This window comes from Cupressus sempervirens, chromosome 10, assembly GCF_028749045.1.
Source record: "Cupressus sempervirens isolate cs-2001-9-10 chromosome 10, ASM2874904v1, whole genome shotgun sequence".
NCBI lineage: Eukaryota > Viridiplantae > Streptophyta > Pinopsida > Cupressales > Cupressaceae > Cupressus > Cupressus sempervirens.
The window spans coordinates 495,575,606-495,587,860 of NC_143127.1; the positions used below are offsets into that span (position 1 = coordinate 495,575,606).

Sequence of the window (12,255 nt, forward strand, 5' to 3'; positions counted from 1 at the left end):
CGTGGAAATGCTCATGAATCAGAAGTAGAAGACCCTCATGCAGTGCCGGGTTGACGGTAGCTTTCTTTTTAAAACTAGAAATGGCCTTGTTCATCGAGTTAAAAAGATAATACGGGAAGGAGATCTTACTACCATGGCGAAAATGATTCAGAATCACAAAATGGTGAGTCCTAACCCTATCAAACTTGGGGTCTAGGGTTATATATTCAATGATAGCGTAAAGAACATACCTCCAGAGCTTCTTTATAGTATCCGTTACAAAAAACGTCTCTTTCTTGCCCAGCTTGTTCAGCTCTTCAGTGTTTTTCACAAAATCCTTGATTGCATTAGAAGACATCTTCTTGTCTCTGAAGAATTTATGCCCCTCCATCGGAATCCCCGTGACTTCAGCAACCACATCCTCAGTAATTTGAAAGTAGACCCCGTTCACCTTAACCTTACCATTATTCCACGAATTCACCATGCTGTTAGTGATCTCAGGATCCGAGCCATGAAGTTTCTCGAAGAAATTAGTAACCCCACCCTTTTCCAGCTCTCTCCAAACTTTGGCCTTGTTCTTCCACTTCTGAACTTCCCCCACCGGCTCCTTTCTGCTCCTCTCACCCGTCATGTTTACCTGATCAACTTCCACAATTCTCATGAACTTTGATCTGTGCAAGTTATTTGCATTCGAAAAAATGGTGATGTTTCTTTTATGATACCCGTGAATATACCCCTTTCTGAAAATAATGGTATCGTCCTTTCGAACGTGTCGAAAAGTCAGAGGAAACCCCTTTTGCTGGTGCAAATCATGATGCCAATAATGGCACTTACCATTTATTAAGCAATCTTTATTATCCATAATTGCATTGGATTTGAGCCGTCCTTCCCAAGATTTTATCTTGGTCGATGAGCAACTTTGCCTCCGCCGGAAAATCTTTTCCGGCATGCCAGGACAGATTATTGGTGGCGTTAACCCCTTTATTAGCAAACCAATCAGCGACTGGGTTTGCCTCTCTGTAAACGTGAGTGACGTGGACCTTATCGAACTTTGTGAGAGTGGCGCAAGTCTCAGCAATTATGTTCGCAATCGTCCACGAGGGAGGGGAAATACCATTAATGGTATTAATAATGTTTTTGGAGTCCCCCTCAAGCCAGAGTTTAGTAATCTCGGCTTCAAAAGCCAACTTGACCACCTTACTCGCAGCTCTTGCTTCAGCCAGATGAATAGTCTGGATTCCCAGCGGGGAAGCAAAGGCAGCTATTCCCTCCCCATAGCTATTTTATTTTCCTATTGGCTAAACAATTAAATTCTAAACAATTATAGTTAGATGTTATTTTCCTATTGGCTAAACAATTAAATTCTAAGAGGGAAAATTGGAAACAGAAAAGGAAAGAACTGAATAAAATCATAGACAATCACTATTAGGAAACACTTGTTTAGGAGGAAAAGGTAGAACAGTTAAGTGTGAAGCTTGACAAAATTACATCCTTAATCCCTAACTTAATGGGTTGTAGATCCCCATCACCTGTCTATCCTTTGTTTCTTAAAGAACAATTGTTGAACTATCAAATGACTTGCATTATGCAGAATAGGACTCCTTCATTGCAAGAGCCTACCTAGTTTTCCCAATCTTTCCATGACTCTCCTGCAACCATCAAAAATTTGTTATGTGAACTTTATGTTCACAATCTTGCAATTCCAAATGACCGAGTTTGGAATCCCTTACTTTATGTTAGGGATATTCAACTTAGAGCCTTCATGTCCTAGATATAGAATGAAATTAGTTGGAACACTCAAGCTGAAGTGTATAGAGATTTGGAGTCAGACATTCCCCTGTTTCTAAGGCCCGAAGCCAAGGATCCTTGAACTCTCTATTATAACTAGTGAAGAATAGCCCCCTCTAAATTAGGTAGCGAGAACATCTATCCAATGAGGAAGGAAGCATTTAATGCATATGAATAGATGGTTAATACTGAACTACCCGAGGCTAGAAATGCCATACGTTGGCGCTATAACAGTTTATATGTGGAGATGAGGAAGAAAGAACCACATTCACCTCTCAATTTTGCTATGGCAACCCATCGTGCTCCTTTGTACATTTCTTTGTGAAGAGAGAAAGTTTTTGGATTCCATTAACCTTTCAACCTCCATTGTTAATGTCTCCATTACTTGCAAATTCATAAAGTCTAGACAGTTTTAACATGTAGGAGGAAGAGTACAGGTGGAAGAAACATAGGAAAACAAAAGGGTTCTACTAGAGTTTTGTAGAGGGAGGATCTGGACAGAGGGTAGCTGTTGACTATAGGTTGCAAGCTAGGATAAATAATTTATTTGCTATGGGACCAGCATATGGCTAAGCTAGGGGGAATGATGAGTCAAGTTTATAGGGTGCTTTGTTTATGATTTTCTAAGTTAAGTTTATAGGATGTTTTGTTTATGATTTTCTAAGTACAAACTTGAATATCTTATAGTTTTCCATAAACATGATACAATCTTTTATGTTTATAAGTTTTAACTATATCTATATTTAATGCTTATGAAACTTAAAGACAATACTGAATATATATCTAGATTAATGAATGTCATGATAAATCTGGTATATTTCTTCTCTAGCTTTAATGGGTAGACCTCTTGCAGTTGTGTGACAAGGCTACATTAAAATAGGAAAACTTATTATGATCTATGCCTTGGATTCGTATTTTGGATTTTGTTGTGTTAACCTTTTGCAAGAAGAATAAGTCAAGCAAGGAGTGCAGACTAAAGGATGAGTGGGTCTTTCAAGGCAGGTGACTGTTTCAGAGTTCATTATAGCTCCATTTTTTCCATCACTTTGTGGTTGCTGATTTAGTCCAAGACAATCTAGTTGCCGAGCATTCCTATATTTCTGAGGCATTGAATGTGGCTTATCTTCTTGCATAAATAATGTTGTCGCTCCTGAAACTAAAAGTTGTTATGATGTGTAATGGAAGACATAGTTTGTAGGCATTCTATTTTTCCTAGTTTCCTTTAAATAAGCTGGAATTTATGTTTCCAGGCTAGTTAGATGTTCTCATGAATTCATGTTGTAATCAAGTAGTAAAGTAAATCATTTTGATATTCTATATTGTGTCCATGTTTTATTGAATGAATATATGACAATTTTTCACTTCAATCTCTGAGTTATAATTCATTCACACTTTCGTGGGGCCCCACACAGGAGGTGAATTCCTTGTTCATGCTTAAGTAGAATTCAATTAAGTTTCCTTTGAGTTGTTAAGTATTGTTGTTCCTGCAGCCACTGATAGCACAACCATCGACTGTATCCTGCAGCATAGGTTTATTTCCAAAGCATTATTCATTTACTGTTATGTTTTTCCTTCAACATGAGAATTAATCTGTAAGTTCAGTTTCTAGTATAAATTTCCTGTAGCAACTGCTTTTACCTTAGAAGTGATAACTATTGAGAAGAACTAAAGCATAAACTTTGCAGTCACTATCTCAAGTTCACATTCCTAGATTGATACATTAAATGAGTCTAGCATATGTTCTAAGTAGAAACATGGTGAATTTCAGAAATGAATCATTGTTTAAGGGTGTCCAATCCTTGTGCTACTAGGACATTATTCTACCCAGTCAGTATGAATGTTTCACCTTTTATGTAGGATCGCATACTTGCCGAAGAGACCCCTCTTCCCCCGCTTGTGTTTGTTTCCCCTCCGAGGAGCAAGAAGGCTATCTAAAAGAGCATGGATATGAAATCTGCAAGGTTTGATATTGCACGAGGAAAAAATGATCTTATGGTTGGGGAAGTGGAGCCTAGCAAGGTTGATCTCAAAGAACTTATTGATCCCTCGATGTTGATCCTCAATGATTCCAGCAAAGAGGCGAATATGGATGTTCTCAACAATGCCAAAAATAGCATGTTGGATAACTTTGGGTCCATCAAATAGTTGTTCCATGAGATCAATGATATCAATAATAGGACGGTGGCCCCATAGGGTAAAATAAATAATCAAAATCATACTACTATTGATAAGGAAACCCGTGGTATGGGATCTTTAATTGATATGGTGTTTTTCTACATGTTGGAAGCTAAAGCTCTCGAGTTGGAAAACACGGTGAACAACATAGAGGACGCTCCGAGAAGCTTTGCTAATTAGAGTTATGAAATTCTTAAGGCATCCAATGAGAACATTAAGATTGTCATGAGCAAGATGGAGAATACACCTAACAAGAAAGCCATTATCAAAGTTCTTGATAGTCAAGGGGGTCTTGCTAATAGTAAAGATGGGCTTGGGAAGAGGACCAAGGCAAATACCAGAAAGATTGCTTTTGTTCTCTCAACTAAGGTAACACAAATCAAAGATGTTTTCAGCAAGACGAACCAATTAGAAATTGAGGTTGCAAAACTCCTCAAGAACATGGGTTAATGTTCCCTTTGTTCTCTTTGGTGTTGGTTGTTTTTTGTTTTCCTGTTGTTGTTGGCTTTTGTCTTTTCAAGGCTGACCTTAGTTTGGTGCCTAGCTCTGCTTGTTTCTTTTTATGCTAGTTTCTATGGGCTTAAAGGTTTAATCTTTTAGTTTATATGTACAACATTTCAGGGGGCCTTCAAAATCTATTTTCTTAACAAAAAATTATTAACAAAATTACCAAATAATACTACCACTACTTTATCATCTAGGTAAATTGCATTTTCCATTAGTTAGAATATTGTCAAAGTAGCAACAATCCACTTAGCATTCACCAATTAATATTGCTACCAATTAATTGTCACACTAAATTGTCATTGCACTTTGTTTGATTCTAACATTTGACAAAACCTCTTCACCCAAATGGATTATTTACAAGCAATGTAATTGTTGTCACAAAAGCTAGCACCCTTGCCTAAAGTTTTACCTAAAGACAACCTTGTGAAACATGAAAATAATCACCAAGTTGTGGGACTTGAACTATGAGATTGAGTCTCCGAAGAAGGCCGACTTCCTTACTATCAAGGTGCACCCAAATACTCTTTGAGAGGAAATGGGAGAAGTAATGCATGAAAGAAAACTACCTAATCTAAAGGGGGTGACACACCAAAATAGTTTGTTCAACCTTATTTTTGCCTAACAATGCACTATTCATCAACATATTCCCAAGATACACTGATTCAATCTTCGTTTCAATCCAATAGCCACAAACATATCAGAAACCAAAAGAAATGCTACAAGGAAGGAACTGCACTCTATAACATTGGAGGCAAAATAGATATTGTTAAGCAAATTGAAGGATAGAAGACAAAACATCAACAAAGGCAAGGAAGCTTTGCACTTATATTAATGGGAGAATGAGGTAACATAGAGAATACATTCATGCATAGACAAAAGGAAAACCAACCCTAAGAAAGGTTACAAAATTTGCTTTTATAGTTCAAGCATAACTCAGATAGCTTCTACCCTAAGGCAAAAAAAAACTCCATTTAAGGTTGCAGAGAACAATTACTACCAATTTGAGAAAGATTTGATCAAGGTACACATACAGATGCAAGAAAATCATATCTTTCACCAAAAAATAGCCATGAGAAGATAGAAACAACGACTATTAAAGCATAACTAGACAAATGGATAACTAGGCGGTGATGGAGTGTCCCATTATATTTATCAGGCATAGAGAACGTTCATAAGTGGTTGTAGACGATCAAGAAGATCAGATTCACCATTAAAAGAGTTGCTTGCTTCATTCTCGACACGCCAAATCAAATAAATCAGCAAGTCAACTAGATTTGACCATCTAGTCTTGCCACGTGGCCCAATGTCATTTGAATATTCTGCCACTTGTCTGGCTTTCTAACTTCACGTTGACCTATTGATTGTCTAATCGTTCATGACCTCACCACCCGGGCCTGCTAGGACACATGTCAACTTGTCCTTATGTCGCTATGAAAATTCATCATACATTTTTTCATAGCGACAAAGCAATAACCCTCGATCTGTCCTCAATCTGACGGTGGAGAAAATATAACATCTTATGAACTACAATGGGCTTGCTTGGACACATGTTGCATCATCCCTATCTCACTATGCATTTTCATCGTACATTTTTCTATAGCGACATGCATTAATCTTGAAAGATCAAACGGCCAAGGGAGAACCACAGTATACCATCTTCGTCAGTACCTTTGACCAATCAAGTACTACCGCATCATCAGATTTGCTTCGACTCCTTTCTTACTATGCGGCTTAAACTTCAATCCAGTCCACATGTCAGTCTGTTGCTTTGTCGCTACAGATAATGACCTCGCATCTTTGGTTAGCGACATAACGACAACTGCACATCTACCTTCAATCTGGCAATCTTGAAGATGCATCGATCTTTGTCAATACCATGACCAATCAAAACCTTGCCCTATACCAACTCATTATGACACCCCTTCGCTTGCATCCCACAGCTAAAATAGGTCCCACACATCCACGTGTCGCATCGTCGCTATCTCGCTATGAAAATTAATTGTACATTTTTTCATAGCAACATAGTGACAATCGTTGATCATCTCCAAATCAATGGTGGACAAGGATACATCAAGAAACTAGCCTACTTCAAAAGGTAATGAATAAAATTTTGATAGTTGTTACCTTGTCTGACAACTTCACTAGCCGCAAAGAAGAAAGGCCTACGTAGGACACATGGCACATTATCGTTATGTCACTACGAAAAAAGATCGTACATTTTTCCATAGTGATAAAGTGACATTCATTGATTTAAGATCTAATTGATGGTGCTGGTTGAATATTTCAGGAACTTGGCTTAGTTGCAAATCAACCAATTAAAAAGGAGAGGAAGTTTTAGAGAAGAATAGAATAGTTGGATTTGGCATGATTGATAAATGTTAAGGTGTTTGTCCAAGAGAATCAAAACAAATGTGATACACGAGTATGTTACACATTATAGGTATGGAGATTTGCAACTCAGGAACTTGCTGGTGATGCCTATTGATGTCCCGACGTAGGAAGATCCTAGGTAAATGTGTGTAAATTGAGTGCAGAGTTACGATATGAAAGTTGAATATGACAAGATGATTTCAATTTCATGTCAAGTATTAGGAAATGCATTCATGAAAAAGTCCTTAAATTATAGCTGGTTGGTGACCCAATTAATATACTGAAAGATCATGGTTTCACTATTACAAGAGTGAAACTTTAAATGCTGTCTGTCATGAGAAGTGACAATGAGATGCCATTCTGGTGTCAAAAGTGCATGCAGGCCATTGCAAATAGTAAGAAATTTTATGCAGAGAATATTGAAATAAAAAAGAACATATTGGTAGATCAATGTAGCCAATGTATTAAAGAAGGGAGTTGGTACAAATATCAACTATACTATTGTAACTATAAGCCTGAATAAAAAACAATAAAAGAAAGGACCGTTCATGATTGTTTTTATAAATTATTAAAAGGAGTACGGCTGTGGAGTAGATTCAGCAAGTTCAAGAGCTGCTACTAAACAATAAAACAAAGTAGTGGGAGCTTCAAAAGGAAAATACCTATGTACCATCAAATGATAACAGGATTTCTACGTAGGCTATCCTCTTGTCATTGGAGCATGGTTAATTTCATTGACCAGCAAGTAGCAATTATATCTCTTTCTTCCCTTGAAGAGGACCAGGCATCTTGTGAAACCTTTCGGTAAAGGTGTTGAGATAATGGGTGTTGCACCTATTGCATAATATTGTTATATTATATTATTTTATTTTATTATGTAATGTTGCACCTAGATGGATGTGCAACATGTAAAGATTCCTATGGGATATATTTGATGAATTGTATTGTAACATTGTGATAATATTTCATGTAATTATTTAATATTGGAGAAAAGAATTAAATTTCCAATATTAAATGTGGGGTCAAGAGGTTAGGCAACACATGGTTTATGTAATACCACTTGGTGGTTTTGTGGGAATTGCTACTATATAAGCAGCCACAGGGGTAGTTGTTGTAGGAGAAGATAGAAGGGCAAAAGGCAAGAGTCGAGCGGGACAAGGCTTGACAGGTTAGCCAAGGGAGCATTTGTGAAAGTTGGGAGCATGCCATGGGATGTGTGGATTCATGCTTATTCACATGAATTGCTTGGTTGTGGCTATGCCATTGAAGGCTTCCATGGTTTTATTGCAATGGTGATTTTGCTGAATAATACATGGTGATGGATGCTTTTGGAGGCTGGGTTTTTTCTCTCAATGAGGGTTTGCCAGGGCATATCTTGTGTCACAATTTTTGAGGGTGTGTTGTCTATTCTCTTGCATGTGGATTTCAATTACATATTTATTTCAGATCTATTATGGATTATGTGGAAACGGTTATATTCTTCCTTGCAAGTTTCCTTACAAAAGAGAGTTTACTCATTGATTTGGAGGTTGGTTAAATGGAATCAACAATGTATATTTTAAACACAATAACAGAAAGGATGCTGTCATTATTGCTATTAAATGAAACACAATAACAGAAAGGATGCTGTCATTATTGCTATTAAATGAAACACAATAACAGAAAGGATGCTGTCATTATTGCTATTAAAAGGAGCGTGGCTGTGGAGCAGATTCAGCTAGTCCAAAAGCTGCTACAAAAAATTGAAACAAGGTAGCGGCAGCTTCAAAAGGAAGACATCTGTGTACCATCAAATGATAGGGTTTCTACATAGGGTATGCTCTTGTCATTGGAGTATGATTTATTTCATTGACCAGAAAGTAACAATTAGCAATATCTCTTTCTTTCCTTGAAGAGGAACATAAAGTTGTCCTTGCAGCTTGTAGAACACTGAGGTAAAGGGAGCTTACTCATTGATTTGGAAGTTGGTCAAATGGAAGCAACAATGATTTGTTCTGACAATCAGAGTAAAAAATTGGTCAAATGGAAGCAATAATGATTTATTATAACAATCAGAGCATAATAAAGCTTAACAAAAGGAATTTATATCATGGACATGGGTATTTAAAGGTACATTTTGTAATTGACAACATGTTGTAACTGGAGATATATGATGTAATTTTTACAACTTGGTGTGAGCCAATTGCAGACCTGAAATCTTTACCAAAATCACTCAGACCAGACAAACTTGCTAAGTTAATGGTGAACCGTGAGACACATGTTGTACAATGCCTGTGACTATTGAGGGAGGGTATCAGAATGTATGTAATGGTCATAACAGCTGTAAATTACTTCATAATTCTGTATTGGTTGCTAACAACAAGGTTGTTGACATTTAGGAGGTAGCTGAAAGATTCTAATTAATTTATGAAGGAATCTTTTAATATAATGTAGGCTTTTTGCTCATAATATACCATTCTCTTTTCTGTTGCATTTTGTTCTGTCTTCACCAGAATTCAAAGCCTGTCTATAACTTTTCCTTTCCAAGAATATGCTCTGTGACTGCTTGATTAAGTTGCTGACCTCGTTTCCTAATGTTTGTTTTGAAATATCTGCTCATTCTTGAGAAATTTTTTTCAACCCAAGGGAGAGAAATGTATATCCATTTACATCAGTGATAGGAAAAGCTTATCTGGCTCCTAGGAGACATCTGGTGTACAAAGTTTGATGTGTTAACAAGAATCCAAGGACCAAAGTATAAAAAACTCCTAGGAGACATCTGGTGTACAATATACAAAATTGTTCAAAGTTCGATGTGTTAACAAGAATCCAAGGACCAAAGTACAAAAAATAAACTTAAATGGGTGAGCTTAACTGGTAATATATTTTACTATTTGGGATTTCAAATCAGCGCCCTAGTTAGATTACTAGGAGATGTCAATTAACTGTTGAAATGGGGTCACATATCAAATCCAACTGGTTTGGTGTGGCATATTATAACAGACTAGCCCAGCTGTGAGCACGGGCATGACCCTTATTCAGGGCATCTAAACAAAATCAGTTCCTGCAAGAGAATTCACCAAATAAAATCAGAAGTTATAAACAAGAATGAGATACATGTGTAACATTGTTTCATTGTATGAATAAAAATAGCATATAAAATAAAGGTATTGTATGGAAGATAAAATGAGTTTTCTTCAAGATATGCTTCATTTTCTGGAATTATGACACAGAAGAACTAGCAACTGGACTAGCATATGCCTATTGAATTGTTGGTGAAGTGATAGGTACAGTACCAAATATGCCTAGTTGGATGTTTAGGAGGTTGATAATTATTTGAGGCAACATAGAAATTGCATTCAAGCATTTTTTTTTACATGTTTTGCATAGGATCAATGGCCACATTTTGTCATTCTTCCTTTTGCCAAGAGTCGAGCTACTGCTGCCTTTCCCTGGAATGGATCTAATGAAATAATTATGAGCATCCTTGGACTTCAACCATTAGTTTCATCAACATGCTGGTTCTGAGATGCATAACCTTTCTCGTTCTATCATCTATTTTTGTATTGGTAACTGCTGCTAGACTTTGTATATCTCATGAAGTCAGAAATGATGGATATATTTTTAAAATCTGATGTTGAATGCCTCAAGTATCACCCGCTGTCTATTTTTAGATGTATTTCACAGCTTGTGCAAAAGATGAATTTTGAACAATGTCAAACTAAACTGAACTCTCACCACCTTACCATTAGTCATACCCAACCTTATCAGTGCCTTATGCATTAATGTAGTTATATTGAGATAATTAAAAAAATTGAGTTTCATATGATTAGTTTAGTCTTCATGTTTAAGTGTACTCATCCAGTTCCCTTCAGTTCAAAGGGATCTGCAAGTGACATCGTTGGAGTGGATCTTGTTAACACTAAGTCACACTATGGAATAACAGAGGGAAACGTAAGTTTCAATTTACATTCTCGAAATTTGTGAGTTTTCAATACACATTCTTGAAATGTTGTGAGGTTGCAAAATATAATATAAATTGGAAGATAACCCCGACCTGCAGGTTCCTGGGAAATCTCCAAATAGCCATGTTTGGTTTGAAACAAATGGACAACAGTATTTGGCCTGTCAAACTGGTGCACTTCTTACAGGAAAGATGAAAGGAGCTGCAGAATCATATATTGGAAGGAGTGTTGTAAATGGTGCTTCTTATTTTAGTAATATGCAAAGGCAGGCTGTAAATGCTGCGGGAAGAATTGCTGGGTTTTCCAGTGTTGGTGGAACAGTTGAGGTAATTAGGACTAGTTGCCACGAAAAATTAATATTGTTAATTTGTCATGTTTAATTTATTATGAAGAAGTGGCACTCTTCTCTAATTTTTTTAACATTTATTTTTCTTAAGCTAATTTTTTGAAAATTTATTTTTCTTGTAGGGAATAGCCACAAATGGTGATGCCACAATGCAAAATGTGGTAAACCCCAAAAAGAACATTAATCATCCATTATTACCTCATCTTAGTATTTATGAGCCACAACTTACTTCAACCTATTCAATTTTTAATAGAATCTCCAGAGCATTTTTAACTGCTGTACTTTTGTCTGGGCTCCTCTTTGTCTTGGAAATAGGTCCACTATGCCTTACTTTTCCTAGCCTATACCTATCTACATTCGCTGTTGATTTTCCGAAATTGACTCTAAGCTTGTTCAATTTTACTCTGTTAGGATTTTGCTATCACATAGGTAATGGACTTCATCACATATGGTGGGATCTGGGTTTTCCACTGGAATCATTTCGAGGAATCTGGATTTCTGAATTTCTTATGCTATGTATAGCTTTCTCAGCTTTTGCAAAGATTATTAAACATATCTATTTCTGAAGAACAGGGTGCAGCAAGTTGCAATAATCTCATCTTCATTGCGGAACATTGGAGGGGAAGTAATAAATTTTGTAAGTTTAACAGTGTTGTGTTTTTTTCCACTTGGAGTGATATTTGGCAAAGTTCCTGAATGATCTCAAATTTGATTTGTATGGTTTATTAATGAAATATTACCTATGGCTGTTTTTTTCCTTTACTTCAAAGCTTGCTGAAGTGTTTCATAGTCATGTAGTTGCTCTTTAAAACTGATTAGTCACTACTGTAGTTCATGTCTCAAACAATTATAGGATTAAGGCAGAGATTCTCTCGTAATGGTTGTCAAGAAGGATGGTTGTGTGTTCAATTTAGGAATTGGTGGACGCTAGTTGGAAGCCAGCCAATTCAACTAGCCTGTAAATATGCACTTCACAGATTTTGCAACTCATAATGCTAAACCTGGGTACTATTGCAGCTTAATATTGAGCAAAAACTGTTGTGTTTTAATTGGTGGAAATGACAGAAAGCCTTGATGCTTGATATGCTAATAAGATATTTTACGGTAGAGTTCCCAATAGTTGAGTGTTATCGAATAGTTGTGATA

At 36.6% G+C, this 12,255-nt stretch overlaps 1 protein-coding gene across 1 annotated transcript; it reads left to right on the plus strand.

Annotated features, from left to right (window-relative positions):
- The first annotated feature begins 10,846 nt into the window (after positions 1–10,846).
- LOC149534832 (succinate dehydrogenase cytochrome b560 subunit-like) lies at positions 10,847–11,678 on the plus strand. The gene is made up of 2 exons (XM_089805416.1): positions 10,847–11,089; positions 11,232–11,678. Exons 1-2 carry the CDS (start codon positions 10,955–10,957, stop codon positions 11,673–11,675), a joined length of 579 nt encoding a protein of 192 aa, XP_089661542.1. The 5' UTR covers positions 10,847–10,954; the 3' UTR covers positions 11,676–11,678.
- Positions 11,679–12,255: the final 577 nt, after the last annotated feature.

Coding starts and splice junctions, on each gene's coding strand:
- LOC149534832 (XM_089805416.1), top strand. CDS start 10,955: ATGAAAGGAGCTGCAGAATCATATATTGGAAGGAGTGTTGTAAATGGT. Junction 11,090..11,231: donor GTGTTGGTGGAACAGTTGAG/GTAATTAGGACT, acceptor TTTTTCTTGTAG/GGAATAGCCACAAATGGTGA.